This window comes from Notamacropus eugenii, chromosome 2 (assembly GCF_028372415.1).
Source record: "Notamacropus eugenii isolate mMacEug1 chromosome 2, mMacEug1.pri_v2, whole genome shotgun sequence".
In the NCBI taxonomy this organism is placed as follows: domain Eukaryota; kingdom Metazoa; phylum Chordata; class Mammalia; order Diprotodontia; family Macropodidae; genus Notamacropus; species Notamacropus eugenii.
Window position 1 is genome coordinate 524,219,264 of NC_092873.1, and position 26,278 is coordinate 524,245,541.

Here is a 26,278-nt window from a genome sequence, read left to right on the forward strand (position 1 = left end):
GCCCAGGACTGAACGGGGGGGAAGAGAGTGAGCTGGATTGTTTTGGGGACAAACATGGACTTGAAGGAAGGCGTGGCAAGATTGGTTACTGAAATGAATGTGAGAGGAGTCACAGACCAGGAGGTGGAAGAAACCCCAGAGTGCCTTGCTGGGGAGACAAGTGATTGATGGTGGTAGCCCTGGTGTTTTGCTCAGAAGCATCTGGCTGACAGATAAAATTATGACTGTTAGCAGTAGAAATAGCAAGGTAGCCCAGGAGGTCACCCCTGAAGGTCACCAATGCTCAGGACAGACATGCGGCGCATAGCCAGCCAGTGCAGACACTACACCTGTTTTGCTGTTGACAATGGCTGATCGCCTCTAGGGGAGATTGCATTAGACCCTCCTAGGGTTTCAGTTTAGCAAATGGGACTTAAATGAAATTTGCTTGCATTCCAGCGGGAGCTTGGAGGCTAATCAGGAACAGTTGTTTGGCATTGAAGGAATGAGAAGGTTGGGTGTTTCAAGTTACCTGTTGTGGGATGTTGATGAGTCCTATAAATTAAGTTGAATTTCATATCTTATAAAAATCAGAATTTATAATAAAATGATGAAAATAATTGAGTTGATTGTTGATAAACATACAAAGACAAAAAAAAGCTGTTTCTGGTCCTCAAAGATCTTAATTTTGTTCTATTTGTAGTGGTGGTGGTACAGCGTGTAAAAAGATAAAAATATATATGATAATTTGAGAAAGGAGACAGCACTGTAGGGAGATTAGGAAAAAAGGCTTCCAGCGGAAGGTGGTGATAAAGGAAGCTAAGGATGCGAAGAGACAGAGTTGAGGAGGGAGGGCATGCAAAGTGTGGACAGTGCCTCTTTCAAGGGCACAGAGGTGGTAGAATAGTAAGGAGGACAGTTTGGGAAGAACATAGATTACATGAAGGAAGAAATGCACCATAAACCTAGAAGAACTGCTGTAGCTGGGTCTGTAAAGTCTTTAAATGGCCAACAAGGGGGTTTGTCTTGGAACTGTTGAGGGTTGTTCAGCTAGCATGTGATGCCATGGTCATGGTTGTGCTTATTTTGGCATCTATCGGGAGGTTAAAATGAGGAGGGAGAGACTGGAATCTGAGAATCCAATTAAGAGGACGTTGCAATGTCAGGCTGGAGGAGGGGATGATGTCCTAGACCAGGCACCTAGCCACGTGAAGGCAGAGAAGGGGATGGTTGTGAGCTGGGTTGTGTGGGTAGAATTCACAAGACTTTGGCCACAGGTTAAAAGAGTCAAGGATGACCCAAAGGTCACACATCTAAGTGACTGGACAGCTGCAGGGCTCCTTCAGTAGACAGAAGTATAAAGTTTGGGCAACAAGTGACTTTAGGGAGGAAGAAGATGAATTCTGAGTGTGAGATGTCTGTAGGATAGCCAGTTGAAGATGTCCAGTTGATGACGTATGACTAGAGATCAGATGAAAAACTGGGGCTCAGATGGAGAGATCTAAGAGATGCCTCTATGCAGGTCATATCCAGATACAAAGCATGGTGCCTCAGAAAACATGGGTGCTTAGTAGATGCTTGGTTGGACTGATAAGAATAGCAAGTTTTCTGTGACCTACAAGATGCCTTAGAGCCCATCCACTTTAGCTTCCTCTCTCTACGACATCCCTAACTAAATTTGGCATTATCCAAATCCTGCTTAAAAGTTTCTAATGGTGGAGACCTCACTGCTTCACAAAGCAGCTCATTCTGAGTCTTAGATAGTAATTCCTTACAGTTTGTAGCGAATACACTTTCTTGTTTGAAAATTGTAATGGAAGTCTTTTGATCTGTTGCCTTGGTTTCTGAATATATTCCCACAAGCTGTGTCTTATGATAAAGGTCACATAGCTGGTAAGTGGTGGAACTGGTCCTTGCTTCCTTCCTTCTTCCCTTCCTTCTGCCCTCTCTTTCCCTCCTACTTTTCCCTTTCACTCCTTGCTTTTTCTTTTCTTTATTTCACCTATCACGTCTTTTTCTTTTCATTTTCCTGTTTCTTGTTTTGTTACTGTCTCTGTTTCTCTTTGCCTGTCTATATCTCTGACTCTCTTTCTCTCTCCCTCCTTTCCTCTTCCCTCTCCATCTGTCTCTATCTCCCTTTCTCTGTTATCTATTCTCTCTGCTTTTCTGTGTCTGACTTTGTAGCTCTCTCTCTGCCTCTCTCCTTCCCTCTTCTCCTTGCAACTGTTGGTCTTCAGTCCTTTGAGGTTAATTAATTTTTTTAAAGCTAGTTTTGTGGCTCCATCCTTTTAGTCTTCTGGGATGAGTGCAGCTGTACATATTTGACTGAACTTCTGATCACCTTATTTATAGCTGATTTCATTTCCACCCCCAATCTGCATGTCAGGAGGCTCTCTATGGAGCGTCTTCAGGAAGGATGAGGAGCTGGCCTGAAAGCTTCAGGGATCTGAATGCTGTAGCCTGCTAGAGCAAAGCATGATTGATTTTGTTAATTTTCTAGTCCCTGGTGGAGCTGCTTTATTTATGCCACCTATTAATTTATGGAGCTTTCAAAATGAGGTTGTTGTATTCCAGTTGGTGAGTAAAGACTCAGGGAGGAAATGTGCCTGCCTCAGAATGCTGCTGTTAGAAGGTACAGAGCCTGCCCACTGGGCATGTAGTGAGTTGCTCTGGCCTCACTCCTCCAAAGTGAGGAAGATTATGTCTTCTCTCTGAGTTCTAAGGGTACCCCAAGGGGAGGTGGAGTATTCTAGTACTCCCCTCCCCCCAAGCAGGTGTGTCTCTCTCCCCACTTTAGTTGCCAGTGACTAACTTCCCAGATCCATTTAAGCAATTAGTTTTAGGAAGGTATTTTTAGCAAAAGTAGAAGTACAAACATTCCACTCCAGCACTAGGGGAGCACTCTCTCCCTTGTACCTCCTCAGCCTTAGGGAAGGTTGAGTTCAGGCTTCACGAAGTTTCTTCCTAGCATCAGGGTCCATCAAGTTTATTTCCTAATGTGGAGTCAATGCCAGGTGAGCCCTTGTCTTAGCTGATGCTGGGCTGGGTTCCTTGGACTCTCAAAGATCAACCAATTGGCTGCAAACCTCAGCACGGGTTCTGTTCCAGAAACTCTTGATGTTCATACTCACCGATGTTCCAAAATGTGTATGGTCATTGCCTCCAATCACTTTCACCTAAAGCAAAAGAACAAAATGTTGAGGCCAAGAACTGGGCCCATAATGTGTAAATGGGACCTCATAGTGGGAGTGCCTGGGGGCCCTCACATTGTCTCTTTTCTCATGGAAAGTCATTAGGAAGGAAGGAGTCAAACCACAAAGAAGAAAAAGGTTTAGTTTGACGAGGAACTTTGGAAGACACCCCCAGTTCTAGTTGGATGGATAGAATCTCTCTTTTACGTAACAACCCTTCAGATAGTTGAACGCGTCTCCTCATCCTACATAGCTTCCCTTTAACTCACCCTCGTATGGCCTCAAGACCCTCCATTATGCTCTCTCTCCTCTAGACAGTATCTCAATAAAATGTGGTGCCGATAACTGAACCCATTACTCCAGATGAGTTCTAATGAGGGCAGAGAAGAGTGAGATCATGCAGGAAAGGCATTCCTATCCTGGAAGTCATCCCTCTCTTAATGCAACCCAGGAGCCCAGTAGAGGGTCTGGTTGGCACATCTATCACACTGCCGACTTGTGTTGTTTGCAATTCACCAAATGCCCCAGACCTTCTTCAGACAAGTTGCTATCTGGCCATGCCTGCCCTGTGATGTACTTGGACAGTTGACTTTATGAATCCTAGTGTAAGACCTTACGTTATTCTGTTGAATTTCATCTTATTAGCTCCATCTCTAGAGTGTGAAGGCCTTTTGGGACCCTGACTCCTGTCCATTGTGTTGGAAATCCCTCACAGTTTTGTGGCACATGAGCATGCCATCCCTTCCTTTATCCAAGTCATAGATCTGAGTGTCTTGGCCCCCAAGTCCTGGCCTCTCATTTCAAGCTAAGCATCAGATGGCCTGGACTCATGTCCGCCATCTTTGGTACTTTCCTGTCGTGCTATAGAACTTCTCAGTATTCTTCCTAAATGTGGGGCCCAGAGCTGAACCCAAAGCTTCAAGCCTGATCAGACCAGGGCAGAATCTCAGAGGCAACTTTACTTAGTTCTAGGTTCTGGGTCCTGGCCTCAGTATCCCACTGTCAAGTCCTAATGAACTTGTAGTTCACTTAACTCCCCCAAAACGTTTTCAGAGGAGCTGATTTGTAGAGAAAGCCTTTAATAAATACTGGGTGGGTGGTCAACTCCACTTGCTCTGTGGCTCCACCTGCCTCACTTTCTTCTTCTGTAAAATGAGGGCAGCTGCCTAGCTGATCTTTAAGGGCCCTTTGAGCCCTGTCTGGGGTCCTGAATAGCTGCACCTCGGATAGAATTTGGGAGACAGCAGGCTAATTAGACAGTAACAAAGTTGTCCTGAGTCTGTGCAGGATCAGTTGCCAAATGATTTTCGAAAGGGGAGAGTTCACTGAAGGCTGGGGGGGGCGGTCCTTCAGGAGAGGGAAGATTCTCATGTTCCCTCTCCCAGAGAGCGACTGTGCTTCTCTGGAGAATGAGAGAAATTCTCTTTAGACAGAGCACCCCTTTACTAGGAGGGAGCAGGCCTCTTTTTAATTTTTGTTGGGACCCAGACCTGGCTCTGGGGTGGGGGGCAGGTAGGCCCCTCCCCACAAATGCCATGTTCATGAATGCTTTGCAGTTTGGGAACTGTCAGGGTTTGGATTCCTGGGCCAGAGCCGATATTTCTCTTGGCTGGGGACCAGGGTCTGCCCTGAGCAAGCTGATGCTGTCCTGGTCACAAGGAGCTGATTAGGCAGAAGCTGGGGGACAGGTGTTTGGGGGTGCTGAATGGATGTTATTTGCATCAGAGGTGGTCAGGGTCTGGCAAGGGAGAGCACACTCCTGGGGGTGGGGCGGTGTTTAGTGTACTAACCCAGCAGGGCTTTCACAGGGGATGGGGTGGGATTATGTGTTTACATCCCCTCCCCTCCTGATATTTTATTGCTGAAGTTGGGGGTGGTGGGGGCAGGGAGCAGACTAAAGTCCTGGTGTTACGTGTACCCTGGTGGCAGCTGCAGCTGGGCACAGGCTTTTGGATGGCTCGAAGAGATCAGTGGAACAAACGAAATTGAACTGATGTGCTTTGAGGGTCTGCTGTGTGCAGGGCATTGAGACATTCAAAGACAAGTATGACCAGTCCTCCTCTCAGGAGGCTCACAGTCCTGTAGTGGAGACAGGACAGGGACCTTGGAAGTCATTGACTTCAATCCCTCCATTTTACAAGTGAGGAAACTAAGGCCCAGGAAGGTACACAGTCCCAGAGTAACTTAGAGTGCCTCCGTGTCACTCCTGTTTGAATCATAAAGGCTTGATCCAGAGCTAGAAAAGTCATTAAGGGTTCCCAGGCCCAACCTCTCCACTTTTTAGGGGAGGTAACAAATCCTGCTCTTCCTTCAAGCCCTTCTCGCCCCCCTCATGAAGTTTTCCCAGATTGTGCTCTTCTTCCACCAAGCTCCAAGTGATCTTTCCCTCCTAGATCATGGACCTTAGAATGGGCTTTAGAGGCCACCAAGTTTAACTTATTTTACAGATGAGGAAACTGAGGCACAGGATAGTTTAGTGACTTGCCTAGAGTCATACAAGTAGTGAGGGAATGAAAGGTCTCTGGCTCCAAATCCAGGGTTCTTCTCACTGCCCCACACTGCCTCTAAAGCACTTAGCCTGGAACTCTCCTGAGACCTTATCATATCTGGTGTTGTATGGAACTGGTTTGGGAGTAATACTCCTGAGTGCTCTGCACCCCTTCTCCCCCCAGTGTGATTATAAACTCCTTGAGGATAGGAACAGTGTTATTTTCTGTCTTTGTATCCTTAGTACCTAGCACTAGGTATTCTGTAAGGGTTTATTAAATTCAACTCAATTATATAGACTAGTCAGTGAAGTATTAAGAGCTAACATTCTGATAATACTTTCAGGTTTACAAAGTCCTTTTGTATATATTATTCCATTTGAGCCTCATAACATTTGAGCCTGTGTGACTGATACTGTAATTGTCCCCATTTTCTATATGTGGAGACTACGGCAATGACTTGCCCAGGACCACACAGCTCTTAAATGTCTGAGGGAGATTGGAACCTAAGTCTTCTAGACTCCAATACAACACTCTGTACTTACTGTTCACCACGTACTAAAGCCACTAACAAGCATTGATTAATCCTTGCTAGGTGCTGGGCTTGGGCAGCTTGGTGGCACCATCAGGAGGCCTCATCTTCATGAGTTCAAATCTGGCCTCAGATACTTACTAACTGGGTGATCCTGTGCAAATTACTTCACCCTGCTTGTCTCGGTTTCCTCATCTATAAAATGAGCTGGAGAAGGAAATGGAAAACCATTCCAGTATCTTTGCTGAGAAAACCCCAAATGGGGTGATGGGTACAACTGGAACCACCTGGCAGTAATGACAATGACTGCTCCATGCTAGAGATGCAAAGATGGGAATGGAAGTTTCTGCCCACAGAGGGTTTATATTCTACCAGAAGAAAACCCCACTGTAGTAAATCCAAGTCATGCAGAGAGGGAGGATCCCAGTCGGGGAGGTTCCGTAGGGAAGGTCTCCTGTAGAAGGCAGCGTTTGTGCTGAACTTTGAGGGGAGTCAGAGATTCCGAGGATGGGGTGTTGTGGGACAGCCTGGTAGTCAGTCACTTAACATTTATTAGGCTCCTACTGCATGCCAGGCACTGTGCTAAACACTAGGCATGCCAAGAAGGGACCCAAGACCAAAGAAGCACAGGGTCTAATGCAGGAGACACCATGGAAATGAGTAGGAACAAGCTGGATTATCTCCCGGATAAATTGGAGAGAATCCAGAGGTCAGGAGAACCAGAACTTCAGAGGTCATCAAATCCAACCCACTCACTGTATAGATGAGGAAACTGAGGACCAGGTGGGGAAGTGACTTAGAGAATGGATCTGAAGACTGCTCCGATTGGAGGCATTCAGGGTTCAGGGAAGGGAAGGATAGGAAGATTTAGTGTTGAGTGACTTTCTCAGGGAGGATAGACTAGATATTGTGCCATAACAACAGGTCCTAAGAAGTCAAGGACGGTCTTGAGATAGACACCTAGCTTTGGAGGCTAAAGGGAGATGATGAGTTAGGATTGACTCACCCCTGATAATGAGGTAAAAATGACTTTTCACCAAATCCTAATGCAGACTCTGATTGATGAGGTCAGAGAGGCTTTGGGCAAGTCTCTTAACCTGCTTTGTTTTCTTCATCTGTAAAATAAGGAGGTTGGATTAGGTGACCTAAAATGGCCCTAGATAATGTCAATGAGCTAAGGTGGAAGGAAAACTGTGAAAAGTATAAAGGTCTGTGCCAAGTATGTCAAAACTGTAAAGCAGGGGTAGGAATGAAGGGAGTTGGCAGAAAGGGGTGGCCAAAGGCTATTTTGTTGTTGGGTCATGTCTGACTCTCCATGACCCCATTTGGCCTTTTCTTGGCAAAGATACTGGAATGGTTTGCTTTTCTTTCTCCAGCTCATTTCACAGATGAGGAAACTGAGTCAGACAGGGTGAAGTGACTTGCCCAGGGTCACATAGCTAATAAATGTCTGAGGCCAGATTTGAACTCTTGAAGATGAGTCTTCCTGACTCTGGGCTGGTGCTCTGTGCACCATGGTGCCCCCAGCTGCCTCTAGTTGGTTAGTGCCTATCTGTTAGTCCGGTGGTCTTTTCTTGGTAGCACAGTAGATGTGTTTCACCCAGGGCTGACTTGGCTCAGGACCTGGCCTCTCTTTGTAAGGGAGAATCAAACTGCTTCTGACTCCCCTCTGCATCTTTCCCCAGGCTCCGACCACATCCGTGAGAAAGATGGCCTGTGGGCTGTCCTGGCTTGGCTGTCCATCATTGCCAACCGCAAACAGAGCGTGGAGGACATCCTGAAGGATCACTGGCAGAAGTTTGGGCGCAACTTTTTTACCAGGTGAGCCCTCCCTTCAGCTGACTCGGTATCCCTCATACCTCTCTGCTGCATTTATCCAGCTCCCACTGTTAGAAATTCCTGAGGCTCCATGTGGTCTTCCTTCGCATCATCCATGAGTGAGAGCTGAATTCAGTTCAACCAAACTGACATCAGTTGATTGTTTTGACTGGTTTTCTTTGTCATTAGGGCTCAAAAATCGTTGGAAAGAGGCAAGGTGTAGGCACAGATTCCTAAAAATGAGATGCAGTTATTATTTGCACATGCAGATTTGCCATGGAGAATAAAGCCAGCTCTTCCCTCTCTGCACCAAATGAGGGAAGAAAGAGTTACCCTGTAAAACAGAACACCTGGGAATAGCGGCCCTTCAATGCTTTGTAGGCGACTGTCATGTGCAAGGCAGGGTGGTGGTGCTGAAGGATTCATCAGGATTCCACAAGCATTTATTAAGCACCTGCTATGTGTCAGGCACGGGACTAGGCTGGGAGATACAGAGACAAAATCAGTCTAACTGGAAAAGCTCACTCATGCACAAATAAAGAAATAGGGAGTGGATGTGCACAGTAGTGTCAGGGTCGAGGGCCACCAGTCACTGGGGAGAGGCTGTGTGGTATATGAGAAAGAGCGTTGACTTTAGAGAGTGAGGAGACCCTGGTTCAAATCTTACTTCTGTCACTTATTACCTATGCGACCTTTGGCAAAGTACTTCCCCTTCAGGGTCTCAGTTTTCCTCATCTGTACAAGGAAGAAGCGGAACTCTGTGGGTCCCTTCTAAGTCAATGATTCTGTGACTTGTGGGCTTGGGAAAGGCCTTGAGCTGAGCCTTACTGGAAGCTAAGGATTCCATGAGCGATGAGTAGAAATCCCAGGTATGATGACTTCAGCTTGAAATCAGCTAGAGCTACTTAACCCTTGTTATTGTTCAGTCCCATCCAACTCTACTTGGGGTTTTCTTGGCAAAGATACTAGAATAGTGTGCCATTTCCTTCTCCAGCTTATTTTACAGATGAAGAAACTGAGGCAAACAGGGTAAAGTGACTTGCCCAGTGTCACGTAGCTAGTAAGTGTCTGAGGCCAGATTTGAACTCAGGAAGATGAGTCTTCCTAACTCCAGGCCCAGAGCTCTGTGCAATATGGTGTCACCTCACTGCCTCCTAACAACTAGGGCTGTTAAAAAGTGGGAGTGGGCTGCTTCAGGGAGTGGTGGGTTCTCTCCCATGGGATGGATATCTTCTGGTGGAGGCTGATGACTCCCTCTTGAGCATCTGGATGCTTCCGGGGAGGGAAAGCTTGGATAACCTTTGCCTTCCTTTCCAGAAGCAGAAATCTTTGGCCTGGCCTTCCTTGTTTACCCTCTGGGTGTAATCTTGTTTGCATTATTGATGTGCCTTCGAAGCTGTTTTCTTTGTAGGTAAACATTGGCCAAGTCCTGATCACAATCACTCTATCACAAATCTGAGAGATCTCAAGTTATCCCTAACCACGTCCCCTGCTGAAAGCCCCAGATCTGGGGCATGCCTCATAAGAACAGAGAGATGGGGGTAATTCCACGCTCCTTCTAATGGAAGCCTGGGGAGCTTGAGGTATTGGACGTGAAGGAGGTCACATGGGCCCCGAATAGCATCCCTGCTCTGAGACCTCAGATTTTTTGTTCGTTTCGCGGTGTTGCCAGGATGCTCCCCATTGGCCGCTGCAATGAAAATTCAAAACTTGCTCTTAATCCCTTGGTTTTTACCGCATGGTACTTAAAATACTGAATAAGATGTTTCAGCAGATTACTTAGGCTTTTCACAGTAATAAATAAACCAGGAAAGAGATCACAGCCTGGGTATTTCCAAAAGGATTCTGGGTCTCAAAGGTACCTAAAAGTCACGCAGTCAAGTCCCTGATTCCATGCCCAAACCATGCAGCCCGTGGGTGGAAATTTTGGGAAGGGAACCCACATCGTGTGGCTCAGCCTAAGGGTCATTCAGCTGACTCACAGGGCCGACAGAAGCCACTTGGCTCGACAATAGAAGGCAAGCAGGTTCCCAGAAAACGAAATTAAAACTGCCCGGGCTTTAGTGTGCCGGCCATCTTCTTCGCTGGATTTGCCTACCCCACCCAGATGAGTCCTGGGACCATTCACCCCCAAAGCTGGTCTCCAAGATGAATCTCGCTGATACCACAGTTCTCCAGAGCTCAGTCCGCAATGCCCACTTTGGCTAAGGTCACTCTGGTTAGTGTGTCCCTAAGTAGGAGGTTGGCCTGAATATCAGACCAGAGTCCATTGTCTAAAGAGTTTTGTCCAATGAGCCTAAGCCTGTGTTCTTTTCTCTCTCTATTGGGCAATTAATAATGATAATGATGATGATAATAAAGGAGGGAGAAATGCTAGAAGTCATTTCATGGGAACATAGATTTAGAGCTGAAAGGGACCTTGGAAGTCACTGACTGTGACCCCCTTGTTTTACAGAAGAGACAGGCCCAGACAGGTAAGTGATCTGCCCAGGGTCACACAGCTAGTGAGTACCTGAGGCAGGATTTGAACTCAGGTCTTCCTGACTGTAGGGCCAGTCCTGTGTCCATTATGTCATCCACCTGCCAACTCTGCCATTTTATATCTTTACATTAACTTCTCTGGATAATAATAATATAGAATAATACTTTAATATTCGCAAAATATATATTTGATCCTCACAACAACACTTAAACTGTAAGTATTATTATGTCCATTTTATAGATGAGGAAATAGAGGCTTAGAGAGGTTCTGACTTGTCCGAGACGAGCTAGAGGGCACCACAATGCACAGAGCACTGGGGCTGGAGTCAGGAAGACCTGAGTTCAAATTTGACATTAGACACCAGATGTGTGACCCTGGGCAAGTCACTCCACCCTGTTTACCTCAGTTTCCTGAAGTGTAAAATGGGGACAGTACTAGTATTCATCTCCTAGGATTGCTCTGAAGATCAGATATTTGTAAAGTGCTTAGCAGCATGCCTGGAATACAGTAGGCAACTCATAAATGGGTATTTCCTTCCTTCTTTCCAAGGCCACACTGTGGTGTTTGAACCCGGTTCTTCATTCCCAGTTCAGCACAGTATTCACTCTACCACATCCTGCTTGGTCCATTGTCTTTGTCCCCAAGTGGTTCTGAGTTTTTGCCCTGAAATCCCAAAAGCTGCAGAATCTGCCTTCAGCCCAGGCTTGCTTTTTCCAGTGATTCAATGCAGTCAATTGAATGGGCCTGCTGTGTGCCAGGTGCAGGGGACGGCGAGTGGAAGTGGACAGGAAAGCACTGTGCTGTGGATGTCTAGGCTGCCTTATTGGCAGGTTTCTTTTAAAGGATTTCAGTGCTCTGGATGATGATTGATGATGATTGATGATGGTGATGTTGATAAACTTGTGATTTCATTGATACTGGGAACTCCCAGAGGAGGACGCTCTCTCTGCTTACATAGGTATAATACACCTTCTGTGCAGCTTAGAGTAATAGAATGCTGATCTCAGTTTCAGGTGACATTTTAAAAAGTAGATTCATGCATTTTACTTTGATAGAATAGTCATCTATCAACCACCATCCTAAACAACCCACTTACAAAGTCTATCCCTGCTACCCCAAAAGAAAACAGTCCAGATATTTTGTTTATTCATTAACAGGAAGGTAGGATGCACCCTTTGGTGGGGACAGTGAGGAGCCAGCATTGACCCTTGAAAATGACCTGAGTTTTGCTGACTTTATTTCCACTGTTGATGTCTTATACCTGTTGGTTTGGGGCAGAGCTTTCTTCCCCTAGTATCAGCTCATACAAGTCTGTGCACCTGCCAAAAGACAAGTTGGCCTCGCTGGCCCCTGAGGCCCTCAGTCTGGGTCTCAGAACCTGTTTGTGGCTTACTAAGCACCTTTGGGAAGCTCTGGGAGCAGACGGGATGATGGGCACGGGGTGCATCTCGTTCTGTTCCCATATGGTTTAGATTTCTTCTGTTTGCTCTCTGTACATGGAGAGCTTTTCATTCACCCAGCTTGTAGGCAATGGGCATTTGCTATGGCAGTAGAGACTCTAAGTGTTTGTGTTTGTGATTCCTTCTAGGTATGATTATGAGGAGGTGGACTCTGAGGGTGCCAGCAAGATGATGAAGGACCTGGAGGCCCTCATGTTCGATCGCTCCTTTGTGGGCAAGCAGCTTACAGAGGGGGACAAGGTCTATACCGTAGAGAAAGCCGACAACTTTGAGTACAGTGACCCAGTTGATGGAAGCATTTCAAGAAACCAGGTGGGAACAAGGTTTAGGTGCGTGCGTGCGTGCGTGCATGTGTGTGTGTGTGTGTGTGTGTGTGTGTGTGTGTGAGAGAGCGAGAGAGAGAGAGAGAGACAGAGACAGAGAGAGAGAGACAGAGAAAGAGACAGAGAGAGAAAGAGAGACAGAGAGAGAGAGAGAGAGACAGAGAGAGAGAGACAGAGAGAGAGAGAGAGAGAGAGAGAGAGAGAGAGAGAGAGAGAGAGACAGAGAGAGAGAGATGGAGAGAGATATGGGGATAAGAAAATTCCCTATTCAACATCAGGGGGTGAGATGTAAAGGCACTGACTTTTTCTCCCTGTTATTTAATCAGAGAGAGATCCTGGTGAAAGCCTCTTTGTCAATGAAGATCAATCCCTAGACTATAACTCAGAAACTGAGAGAGTTGTCTGGGCCATTGAGAAGTAAAGACCCTTCCCAGGAGTCACAGAGTCAGAACATCTCAGAGGGGAGACTTGAACGTGGGTCTTCCTGGCTCTGAAGCCAACTTTCTAGCAGCTCTATATATCTCCCTGCCAGTCACCCAGGTAGTGAGCAGAAGAGTCAGGATTTGAACTAAGGTCCTGTGCACATTACACTATACCACCAGCTAGAAAAGCTTTGGAACTAGCCCCAGGGAAGACCTTTGCATCTTTGTCCAAGGACCATCCTTGCTATGATCAGGGAGGCACATTACTGAGCTGACCATGAGAGAATGGATCTTCTGGGCTTGGAATGTCTTGAAGGCCATTTGCTGAGTCATAGAGAAGGGTGAAGCCTAAAAAGGCAAGGCAGATGCTTTGCTCCCTTTAGTAAGATTTCTGGGTGCAAAGAACGTGCAGAAAGAGTAGCGGAAGAGGAGGGAGTGATGGCTTAGGAGTATTGCCCAGATCTCAATGGTTCAGCAGATGGGTCTTTTCTGTTTTCAAAGATCTTATGGGATAGAGAGGTGGTCATCTCTCCTCCCACAGGTTACACCAGAGTCTTCTCCTTCTTTCATTGAAGCCCATTTGGTCCCTGTCCCCATCGACAGGAAGAACTGACCATTATTCCATCATTGTGCGCTTACCCATCAAAGGAGCTGATCTCCAGGTAGGGGAAGCAGTAGGTACTTCAGGAGGTGTATGGAGGCTAGAACAAGGTTACTCCCCCATCAGGGGCCCATATATCTTCATTTTAGATTGTTGATCATGGCTGACTGCAGCTTTTGGCTCCATGGGTCTTAAACCTGGAGGAAGACTGACTGATTATCCATAAGTCACAGGGAGGCCTTGAGGAAAGGGAGCCTGGGCATTATCTCTTTGGATGTGGCCAGAGACTCACAGAGGAGAGGATGTAGATCCGGGAGACTCAAGGGTCACCATCTAGCAAGGAAATCATATTCCCTCTGCTCCAGTGTGAATGAAGTGAAGGCTCTGAATGTGTCCCTGCCCTGTCTCCAAGCCTTCTTCTCTTTCCCAGCACATGGGGAATCCTGGCATTCTTGTGTTTTCCAGGGCTTACGGATCATTTTTGCTGATGGCTCTCGAATCATTTTCCGATTAAGCGGGACAGGCAGTGCAGGGGCCACTATCCGACTGTACATCGATAGCTATGAGAAGGATGCTCCCAAGATCTACCAGGACCCCCAGGTAATTTCCGTTCAGTTCATCAACAGGCATTTATTAAACACTGTGTGTAACAAGCATTTATTAAAAACTTACTATGTGTTAAGGACTGGGGATGCAAAGAAAGTTGAGAACACTGTCCCTGCTCCCAAGGAGCATGCATTCTAATGGGGGACACTATGGGTAAATAATGAGGACTGTACAAGATTCACTCAGATATTTTAAATGGAGGGTCCTCTCAGAGGGGAGGCTCTAGCACTGGGGGAAACTCAGGGACACCAGGACAAGGCTCCTGTATACTAAAGGAGAGGCCATAGGGCGGCCCAGGAAGCCAAGAAGCTGTTTCCCAGAACTTCAGTTGTTCAGTGTTTTTAAGCACCTACTATGTGTTAGGCACTGTGCTGAGGTTTCAAAGACAAAGCATGAGGACCGCCCCCCACCCCCTGCCCGCATGGAACTTATATTCCCTTGAAGACAAACAGGTGTGCATCAAAAGTCAGATACCATATAGACACAAAGTAACTTGTAAGGGAATGGGGGAGAGGTGGAATGAGACCAAGGTAGGCTTCCTGTAAGAGGTGGCACGTTAGACAGAGGTGAGGCAGGAGGGCTTTCCAAGCATGACACACAGGTTGTGTGTGACAGTCAGGAGATGCAATATAGTCAACAGGGACTGACCCCCAGGAGCATGTGGACCTTGTAGTACCTGGAGGAGGGTAATGTGCCACCAGCCTGGGAAGATGGCCTAGGACAATGTCTTCTAGATCAGTGGGGCTTTCAAAGCCCATGCTTTTGGAAACAGAATCCTTAACCAGGGTCCTCACCCCGACTGGGTCACACAGTCTGTTAATGTGGATTTGGGCTCAGTTCAGAGTGGTCCTGGGGACCCTCAACAAAGCCAAAGAACCTTCTTCTTGGGACCCTCCTTTTAAATGCTGTTGAATATCTTAGAATCTCAGCTTTGTAAGGGGTCTTGGCCATCACTTATTCCAAACCTAAGTTGAAGCCCACATCCCTCATTCAGAGTGCCCAGAGACAGGGAAGTCACTTTCTCCCAGAACTTCTCCATTATCCATCATCCAGCCAGAATTTATGAAGCACCTACTATGTGACAGTCACGGGGGGTAGATACAAAGAAAGGTAAAAGACAGTCTCTGGTTTCAAGGAGCTCTCAGTCTAAAGGAGAGTTGTTGGACAGCTCCTCCTTGTGTCGAACTGAAATATACCTACAAAAATATCCATCTGCCCCATCCTTTAAAAAAAAATTATTTATACCCTACTGTATCCTCAGTGTACTGTCCTATGTCTTTCTTTCCTTTTTCAGAGAAACTCCTTGAAAAAGTTGTCTGTACTTCTCTCTTCTCTCGCTTCCATCTGACTTCTGACCTCACTAGTCAGTGATCTTCTAATTGCCAGATCCAATGACTTTTTCTCAGTCCTCACTCTTCTTCTTTTTTAAATAGTATTTTATTTTTTCACCAGTTACGTGTCAAGTAAATTTTTAGCACTCATTTTTAAAAGATATTGAGTTCTAAATTTTTCTCTACCCTTCCCCTTCCCTCTTCTGAAAATGGTAGACAGTTTGATACAGTTCATAGCTGTGCAACCATGTAAAAAATATTCCCATGTTCATTACAGTTGTGAAAAAAGGAACATATCAAAAGGGAAAAAGTGAGAAAAAATAAAGTAAGTGGAAAAAAAATATGCTTCGATCTGCAGTCAGAGTCCAGAGTTCTTTATCTGGATATGGATAGCATTTTCCTTTGTGAATCCTTTCTACTTGTCTTGGATCATTGTGCTGCTGAGAAGATCTCAGTACTCATTCTTCTTGACCTGTCAACTTTGACCCTGGCTCACCATCTCCTCTTTGTTTTTCCATGACCAAAATGCCTCCTGGCTTTTCTCCTACCCATCCAACCACTCCTTCTTCATCTCTTTTGCTGAATCCTTATCATTATCCACTGTCATGAACATTAACTCTACTTGTTTCCCAAAGCTCTGTCCTGGCTGTTCTCTCTATGTTCTCTCACTCAGGGACTCCACTCCCTCCCACAGTTCTCTCCCTAAATCCATATAACCATCCTTCGTTTCTTTTATGTGCTTCAGTCCCACATCCCAACTGAGTGTCCCCAAGACATCTCAAACTCAACATGCCCAAAGTAAACTCATTATTTTTCTCCTGAGATCTGAACTTCCCTTTCTTTGTTGAGAGCATCACCATCCTTCCAGTCTTCCAGGTTCCAAACCTTGGCCTTTTCCTCTACCTTTCACTCTTCATCATCCAGTTGTTATATGGACCATTTCTTTCCTCACGTCTCTGGGATCTGCCTCTTCTCCTTCCTCACAGAATCACCACCCCAGTTCAGGTGATCATCAACTGGATTACTTATTGTAATGGCCTCCTTATTGCGTCCCAGCCTCAAGACTCTCACTGTTCCAATTCTGCCCCCACAGAGCTGCCTGAGCAATTTTCCTGAAGCACAAGAAAATAGACTGTACATCTAACTAAATGTATCACTTCTCTACTCAGTAAACTCCAGGGGCCCCCTGTTACCACTAGGGTAAAACATAAGCCATAATTTGGCTTTTATAGCCCCTCCCAGTTTTTCAACCCCAGTGAACACAATTCCCCCTCCCTCTCCCTTTCCCCAAAATGGCTTTCTTACTGCTCTCAGATATGACATACGTCTCCTCTTTTGTTCTCTTTGTCTGAGGTGCCCCTGGTGTGCTCTTTCCTCTTGTGCCAAGTGAAATGGAAGGACCTTGGAGTCAGGGGCTGCTTCACTTTTGCCTTATATGCTCATTGCCTAGCATGTGGAATATCCAGTGCTAGGGTAGCCCAACCTGGGGGGAGGAGGTCCTTGTACCAGCTCCCCTTCCTGCAGGCAGAGCTGGTTGGCACATATTGAGATGTGGTGCTCACAATTCTTCCTGCTTGTGTTTCCTTCTCTCCCCTCCCCCCAGGTCATGTTGGCCCCCCTCATTTCCATCGCCCTGAAGGTCTCCCAGCTCCAGGAAAGAACCGGACGCTCCGCACCCACCGTCATCACATAAGCTCCTGTCTTGAGATGCATGGCCCACCACACCAAGGCCTCCTTGCTACGTGGTTTTAAGAACAAGAAAAAATGATGTTTTTACTCAGGCTTTTTATTATCAATGTTTTCCCCCAACATGTTAATGTATGTGGACAAGGTACTGGAAACTGAGAAAAGAATGGAAGCTGTGTTGCTGTGGGAGTGAGCCCTTCCATTGCCCTGACCCCTTTTACATCCTGCAGATGAAGCAGGGATGTTAAACTGGCTAAAGCACTGAGTCTGAATTCTACCTCTGACAATTACTAGCTGTGTGACTCTGGACAAGTTCTTTCTTCTCTCAGGGCCTCAGGTACCTCCTTGGTCTTCATCTGCAAAGTTCTAGGGTTGTGATTTCCCTTAGTGAAGGGACTTTGCACATTAGGGAGGTCCTACATGATGAAGTTCTTCATTCTAGCACACTTGTGAATGAGATCTAGACAGAGAAGGAGCCCAGCTGATTATCTAGTCTAAGCCCTTAATATTACAGATGAAGAAACTGAGGCCAGGGAGAGCAGGCCACTTGCCCAAGTTACACAGGTGCTGAGCCTCAGAGGTGGAATCTGACTCCAGCTTGATGGATGTTTGCCTGCCTTTTGCCAAAGGACAAGATCGGGGTGAACTCTCCAGCCCACACGGACTTCCTTTCACTGTCAGAACTCCCAATGAGGCAGTCATGTGGCCACTGGTGTTTCTTCCCACATTTGGGGAAAATTACCTTGATTTTCATTTCTGGTTTTTGTCTGGAATGAATCATGTTGAAACCGTCATTTCAGGTGCCTTCTCCTCAGTCAGCGTCAGTTGATTTCCACTGTGTTTCCCATCATTTGCTCACACAAGTATGGCCGAATATTAAACAGAATTGGGTCACATTGTTTGATGTGTTGTCTTTGTCCTTCCTCCACCTTCCCTTTCACGCTGGAATGCTCTTCATGTTGGAACACTCTTCTCCCTGGCTTTGAGGAGTTAGGTTTCATTTTAATCTCCTAGCCAGAGGGTAAAATGGATCCCACCCCACCTTCCAAGACTTGGACTCTGGAAAAAGTTTCAAATCCTAGTGGGCTAAGGGATGCCTTTCAGGCTTCCAAGGTAGATCAACTTGACTTACTTTACTAGGAGGCAGAGGAAGGGCAGGAACTTTCCAGGTAAGATCTGAAATTGCAGGGTCCTGATGCCAAGGTCCTGGGCGCCACTGGGGAGGAGAGGGGTGAAAGCTCAGGGTCCTTGGCTGAATGTATTGGTATTTGGCTGGAAGCCCTGGAGTGAGGGCAGGGGCTGGGGCAGGGAAGGCTTTACTCATCTTGGAAAAGGTGTAGAGAGACAGGCAGACAGACAGACAGACACACACACATACACACACAGAAACGTTTAGACATAACACTAAAAATATGGCTCTCTCCTTGAAAGCACCATGAGCCAGTCTGGGTATGGGGCACTGGCCATCTTGAGTAATTGGTAGGAGAGAAATAAGCATTTTAAAAGTATCTCCTGTGTGACAGACTCTTTGCCAACCACTTTACTAAGATCTTGTTTGATCTTCACACTCATGGGGTAAGGGCTGTTATCTCCATTTTTACAGTTGAGGAAAATGAAGTAGAGATTCTATGATTTGCTGCTAAGTGTCTGAGGCTGGATTTGAATTCGGGTCTTGCTTATTCTAGGGCCAGCCCTTTGCCCACTCTGCCACCTAGTTGCCTCCAGTTGAAGGTCTTCCTAGTAGAGGCTGCTATTGTTAGGGGATGGAGTTGGCGGCCAAGTCTTGTTGATTATACCTACATGTCATCTCTCAGCTTTGTTGATTCCATCACCAAGCATTTATTATTCACCTCATTCTATCCACTCATAGGTTACCCTAATTTAGAACCTTTATCCCTTCTCCCCTGAACTTCTGCTGCCTCTTCCTAAGTAGTGAGAGAAACTGGTGGAAAGAATGAACCCAACATCCAAGTTGAGATTTCCATTGTTTGATTCAATGAGCATTTCTAACACTTCTTTGATGTGCCAGGCACAGTTCTAGTGGTGGGGATCCAAAGATGAAAATACTTATCTATATCCCCTTTACAAATTCCTTCTGCTTCCTTGTTAATGTTGCTTGACATCCCCCCACCTTTTTTTGGGCATTTTGTTGGTGACCTTTTCATTGGTAGAGGAATGTCTTCAGCTCTGTCTCCTGTTATGTGAGTCAACCAACCAGCCAGTGTTGTTGGGTACCTATTATATGCTGGGAGCTGTAAGAGAGACAGAGAATGTCTCCTGGATGTGACCATCTGGTGTGGGAGACAAAACATGCACACCATTCATGAGAAAACAAATGAGTACATATGGTTGGTGCCACAAGTGATGCAGAACCAGCATTTCAGACCTAGAAGGAATCTTAGCTGGGTGTCACAATGGATAGAGTGGGATCAGGGACACCTGTGTTCAGATCAGTCCTCAGATGCTTCATAGCTGGGTGATCCCTCAGACTCAGTTTCCTCATTTGTAAAATAGGGACAATACTAGTACCTACCTCCCCGGGTGGTGGTGAGGATGAAATGAAATAATATTTATGAAGTGCTTTGAAACCTTAAGGTATTATAAAAATGTTAGTTATTATTTAGCTTCAACTACTCATTTTATGCTGCAAAGTTTGTGTTGAATTCAAGAGGCTGCTTTTGAATATATGTGTATATAATATTACATGTATACATATGTAAATATGTATATGTGTGTAGAGGCATATATAAATATATGTGTATATAGGTAGATAAATAGATAGATACTAGGTGGCCTCGGAGGCCCCAATGGCTCCAGGACTGTTTGGTCCATGGGGGATACATTTTTGCATCTAGGTGAACTAGGTACTCTAGAAATTTTTGATGAACTGAAATGATTTGAATTGAGGGGCAAGGAAACACTGAGTTATAGAAAAGGAACCAGCTTTTGGAACATTACTTTAAAAGCCTGTGAACCTGAAGGAAACGCATATCCATCATATCCCATGTTGCCTCATCTCCCAATTTGATTCATATCAGTTCACGAGGTATTTCTTGAGCATCTATTTTTGTGTTAGAGATGCAAAGATGCGCTTGTCCAGCCCCATGCCCTGGGACCTAAAAGTCCTAGGTTCAGGCATCTAGAGCCAGCAGGGGCCATCTGCTCCAACCCTGTTATTTTTTAGATGAAGATACTGAGGCTGGAAAGATGAAATAACTTGTCTAAAATCTCATAGATGGTGCACAAAGCAGAAATTCAAACCCAACTCTTCCTACTCCTACTCTAAAATACATTCCACTGGGCCACACTGTCTCTCATAGGCACATGAGATCAATGCACAGAGGAGGGGTAACCATAACCATCGTCAGAATAGGCATCATTTCTAGATTTGCCAAGCATGTTTTTATCTTAACTCATTTGGTCCTCATGAGAGGCTCTAGAGGTAGGTGCAATTGCTATGTCCATTTTACAGATGAAAAAACTGAGGTAAATGGAGGTTATTCAACTGGCCCAGGGTCACACAGTTAGTGAGTGACTGAGGTAGGACTCGATTCCAAGTCTAGGACTTTATCTATTGTGCTACCTAGTTGCCTTGAACAGAAATGGGGTGTGGGGCGAAGGAGGAGACAAGGAAGAAGGAGGAAGAAAAGAAGGATGAGGAGGAGGAGAAAGAAGGAGGAGAAGAAGAAGAGGAAGAGAAGGAAGAGGAGGAGGAGGAGGAAAAGGAGGAAGAAGAGGAAGAGATGATTTACTTCTGACTTCTTGGTCGGGGAATCGAGAAAGGATTTGTGGTATCTTTAGCTTCAGGAACTAAAAGAAGACAGAAGGACCAAGCAAAGGGTGTGTATGTGTGTGTTGGGTGGGGTGGGGGGTTACTACTAATTCTAAGAATGAGAAGAAATAACTCAGACGACAAAGAACACATAAAGTGCTTTGCAAACCTTGAAGTCAGGGGTCTTGACCCTTTCTTGTGTCCTGGATTCCCTGGCCAGTCTGGTGAAGCCAGTGGGTTCTTCTCCAAATCATGTTTTTAATTACATAAAATAAAATACCTAGGGTTACAAAGGAGACCAATTATATTGGAATACAGTTATCCAAGTATTAAGAAAAAACAACCCAAACCCAGGTTCACCATTATCATGGCATCATCATGAGTTATTATAGCCCAGGGACTGCCCTGACCCATAGACACTTGGGCCTGCCCTGTCCCAGGCCTAGTGCACAGAGATAGAGGCGGGAGTATGGGGGTGGAGGTGGAGGGGGACCGCAGGCCCAGCTGAGCTTGGCTTGGTGTGGTTTGTGCACAGTGCTCATTTTCTTCAGTGTGTGGTGAGGATTACAGAGAGATTATGCTGCAATGGCTTTGGGACCAGTCTAGAAATCTTTATTTTCTGCCCCCCCTCCCTCCGCCCCGCCCCGAATCCCCCATACTGCTATCATCTCAGACCAAAGGTTACTGGCTGGGGATGTCCCCCAGGGGCAGAAAATGGCCAGGCTTCCAGGTGGAGGATTCCGACTTAACAGGAAGACAAAGACAATGGCCCAGGGACTTTTCATTTCAGAGACTGAGTAAAAGAACCAGCTCTGACTTGGGGACTTTGGCTTCCTGTTGGATTCCAAAAGCATCTTTGCCCCATGTTCTCACAGCCCTGTTCAGGCAACAACCTTTTATTAAGCACTTGTATGCCAGACACTGGGTGAAGGATTGGGAATACATATACGGGCAGACAGTCCCTGCTCTCAAGGAGCTGACGTGCAGAAAATGGGAGCTTAAAAGGGTGGGGAGAGAAGAACCCTGGTGCCAGAAACTCAGGCCAACTCAGGTTGGCTAACCTGATTCTCTCCCTGAAGTGGAGGTCCTGTGGAGGCAGGAGTTCACCAGAGACCCCAGGACAAGAAGATGGTGGGGATCCATGGATGGTCTAGGGTGAAGAGGCCCTAGACTCTGAATGCTCCAGGGTAAGAGACAGCTCAGGGATAATGACAAAGACCCCAAAGACAGAAGGGGAGCTGGGAGGGCCTTCTCATTCTTTAATAACAGTAGTAATAGAGAAGAAAACTCATTGGATCTGGGGTCACAGGTTGTATTATTGGATCATTTCTGTCATGTCCGACTCTTCTTGACCCCATTTAGGTTTTCTTGGCAAAGATACTGGAGTGGTTTGTCATTTCCTTCTCCTGCTCATTTTATAGATGAACAGTCATCCCCTCAACAATAACCCTGACAAAGTGATCTTCTAATCTTTGTTTGAACACCTTCAGTGCTGGGGAGCTCACTACTTTATAAAGCAGCCTAATCCACTTTTAGATGGCTTTGATCATTTGGAAGTTTTCCCTTGGTTCCAGCCAACTCTAACTCTCAGCAGCTTCTCTGTGAGCTCCGCCCTCTGGGGTCAACTCAAACAAGCTAAGCCTTCTGCAAACGTCAGCCCTTCAAAGCCTCTTCCTCTTCCCTGTGAGTACTCTTTTTCTCCAAGACCAGCATGCCTGGTTCCTTTCATTTCATTCTCACCTGGTGTGGTGTTCTGTCCCCTCCATCACCATCCTGACTGCCCTCATCTGGGCCTACCCTGTTTTGGCAACAGCACCTACCTGGCATTAGTCAAACAGTTCTTCTATGCTGGGTGCTGGGTGCTGGGCATACAGCTTGTGCACAGGGACTCAAATTAAAAATACATTCACAGCAATTTTGGGAAAGAAGAGAGTGAGCAATTGGGAGAAATGGGGAAAGAGCAGCAGAGAGGGTTGGACTTGGAGTCAAGAAGACCTGAGTTTGAATCCTGCCTCAGGCACTTTCTAGTTATAGGACCCTTAGTGAGTCACTTCACTTCTGCCTGTCTCACTTTACTCAACTGTAAAATGGGGCTAACAATAGCACCTACTTCTCAGGGTCACTATGAGACCCAAATAAGGTAATATTTGTATAGCACAGCACCTGGAGCATAGTAAGTGCTACATGAAAGGTGGTAGTAGTTGTTATGGAGTACTTTGCAAACCTGTAAAGTGCTCTGTGGAGCTGCTAGGGGGTGCTATAGTGCATGGAGCCCTGGGCTTGGAGTTAGAAAGATTCATCTTCAAGAGTTCAAATCCAGCCTTGGATGTTTACCAGCTGTGTGACCCTGTGCAAGTCACTTCACTCTGTTTACCTCAGTTTCCTCATCTGTAAAATGAGCCAGAGAAGGAAATGGCAAACCACTCCAGTGTATTTGCCAAGAAAATCTTAAATAGGGTCATGAAGAGTTAGACACAACTGAAATGACTGAACAACCACCACAAAGTGTTATGTCATTGTGAGCTATTAGGAGGTGGTCCATAATAATAATGATAATAGCACATTGTTAAGTTCTACATAACAATAAGTGACCAAGAAGCCATCCCTCAACTACAAGCACACAAAGCACACCCTCAGAGGTGGCTGGGAGTTAGATGGACAGTGCCCCCAGAGCTGGTTCAGCACCTTCCTCTTGGACAGGTGCTGGGCAGGGCCAGGAGTGAGAAGAAGCCAGTGAAGGACTTGGCTGCCCTTTTGGAAGCCCTGCTACAGGTCCAGTGGTCCTCAGCAACTCTGTGTAACAAGACTCATCCTTTTTGGCATAAATTTTTCCTACTGATAACCTTATGTCTCTAAGGACTCAAGAATCACTGCCGTGGAGGAGCCGAAGAGAGACAGAAGCATGGGGTGATTTACAGTGGTCATAAGTTGGCTCTGGAATCCAAAGATCTTGGTTTGAATTCTGGTCCTGTCCTTCACCATTTGGGATGCCTCGGGCAAGTCACTTAATTTTTCTGAGCCTCAGTTTACCTATCTGTAAAATGAGGGCATTGGACCAGACAGCCTCTAAGGTATTTTCTATCTTTAGATCCTGAGTAAGATTTCTTAACCTTAAGAGTCCATAGATCCCTAAGTGGTTTGTGGATAGGTTTAAGAGTTCATAATCTTAGATGCGAAAAAATACATCTTTGTTTCAATATAATTTGTTTCCTTTGCAATTCTATATAGTTTTGCTTTATACGTTTAAAAACAGTTATTTTGAGAAAGGGCCCACTGGATTCATCAGACTGCCAAAGAGATCAGGATAGACAAAAAGGTTAAGAATTCCTGTTTTAGATCCATTATTATCAATGAACAAATGAATTAAAAAGCATTTATTAAGATCTTGCTGTGTGCCAAACATTGGGATAAATGCCCAGGATTCAAATAGAAAAGCTAGGTCATCTCTGCTCTCAAGGAGCTCAGACTCCAGCTGGGAAAAAAACACACACATAGAAGAGGGTTCTGTCACATGGCAGATGGCAAGCCCCAATGGCCTTTTGGGGCCATCCAATGGGGAGATGGGAGGTCCTGGGAATGGAGCAGCAAAGTGGATAATAAGGCCAAGAGGCTCTTAGAATGCAGTGGCAGGGCAGATGCTAAGACCTAGTGGTCCTCCATCATCCTGGAAGGATTGGGGTTGGTGACTCTGCTCATCCAATGGGTGTGAACACCAAGTCCACACTACAGGTTTGGAGGGCTCACCACCTTTGGGAATAGAGGCATGGACCTGAGGATCCTAGTAGAACAGGGCTTGTGGATTTTCTCTTGCAGGGGTAGGAATGTAAGATCAATGTCCAGCCAGAAGGGGTAAAGGAGAAGGGCTCCTTGAAAAGAAGGTTGGAGGATGAACCTGAGTTCAAATCCTGCCTTAGACGCTAATTAATTATGTAATCCTGGGTAAGTTACTTCACCTGTCTGCCTCTTTTTCCCCATCAAATGGAAAAAATAGCACCACCCAGAGTCATTGTGAGGATCAAACATGGCTAAACCTAAAGTGTCATATAAATCATGAATCATGCTCTATCATTGTTATTGTTAGTAGAGTATCTCATTATACCTGCACTTACTATGAGCGACTGAATGCTTCCTTATCTTTTCCTTCCTTCTTTTGTCTTTTACCTCTCAATTATCCCTTGTTCTCATCTGATAGATCTTTGTGGATGAGAGAGAACAGAAACCCTAAATGTGATGAGGATAGCTAGGGTTCCTCAAGCCCTGGTTTTGTGCTACATGATCACAAACATGATCTCTTCTGCAGAATAAGAACTCAGTAGTTCTTCCCTCCCTGTTATTCTCAAGCTTCTTAGTCTCCCATTTCCCCTCCTCTAACAAAGACCGTCCTTATGGTTTTCTCTGCCTTCCTCATCAGTCATTCTTCATCATTCCCTAATGAGCTTGAGCACTCTATGTAATTAATTTTTTCCCATTTATCCTGACATACCTTGTTTGTTATAGAGTTGTCTGCAGGAGCTTCTGGAGAGGAAGGACTGTCCTTTGCCCTTCTTTGTAGTCCCTTCACTTAGCACAGTGCCTGACACTGTATTGTCATTGTTGCTCAGTCCTGTCCAACTCTATTTGGGGTTTTCTTGGCAAAGATACTGGAGCGGTTTGCCATTTCCTTCTCCAGCTTATTTTGCTATTGAGGAAACTGAGGCAAACAAGATGAAGTGTCTTGCCCAGTGTCACATGACTCGTAAATGTCTGTGGCTGGATTTGAACTCAGGTCTTCCTGACTCCATCCACCTAGCTGCCCCACCTGGCATGAAGTAGGTGCTTAATAAGAGCTTCCTCTTCATTAGTCTGAAATGACACTTTTGGTCATTGCTTTGCCAGTCTTTCAAAGTTGTCAGTCTTTTCTGTGTTATTGTTTTTGTATGTGTTGGTCTCTGCTCCCTTTGAGATGAAGTGACTGCCAATGATCACATAGCCAGCCATTGTCAGATGGTAAAGTTTCTGCCTAGATTTTTTTTTTTACTCCAAGTTTCAGGAACAAAAGGCATTGATAGAGTATTTTTGTTTGTTTTTGTTTTCCTGAATGCTTCTGTATAGCTTTGCTCTATCCCAAAAATAAACTAACAGCGTCCCAGCCCAGGAAACATTGCCCAAACCTCCTTCACATGTTCTTGTTGCCAAGAGTAATGCAATGCTATTCACACTGACAGTCATTGTGGAGATCCCAACTTTTCCATGACCAATACATAATTATGTGGTAGTGGTATGTGTGTACATAAACATGATATCTGGATCTATGGTTCTACATCTTCTGGGTTTTCTTTTAAGGAAAGAAGTACTTGAAGAATTCTGTTATTTTTGAAGACTGTAAAATAAAATATCCTACTTATGTAAGTTAAGGCTAGTATTTCTCCAGCGTTTGCTTCAAATGTTTACATGCCATCCATCACCCTGTCAGTCAACAAGCATTTATTAAGCATTTACTATGTGTCAGGCAGTGGTAAGAGGCAGAAATAGCCCCTTTCCTCAAGGAGCTTAAATCCTAATGGGAGAGACAACACGTAAATATGAGATCCATACAGAGTTGATGGAATG

General features: G+C 45.6%; 1 protein-coding gene across 1 annotated transcript in view; it reads left to right on the forward strand.

Annotated features, from left to right (window-relative positions):
• The window catches only part of PGM1 (phosphoglucomutase 1), a 74,100-nt gene extending 56,284 nt beyond the window's left edge, over positions 1 to 17,816 (forward strand). The window contains exons 8-11 of the mRNA XM_072649727.1: positions 7,874 to 8,009; positions 12,077 to 12,260; positions 13,760 to 13,894; positions 16,835 to 17,816. Coding sequence (XP_072505828.1) covers positions 7,874 to 8,009; positions 12,077 to 12,260; positions 13,760 to 13,894; positions 16,835 to 16,924 — 545 coding nt within the window. The 3' untranslated portion in view covers positions 16,925 to 17,816. The remainder of the gene's footprint in view (positions 1 to 7,873; positions 8,010 to 12,076; positions 12,261 to 13,759; positions 13,895 to 16,834) is intronic.
• The last annotated feature ends 8,462 nt before the right edge of the window (positions 17,817 to 26,278 follow it).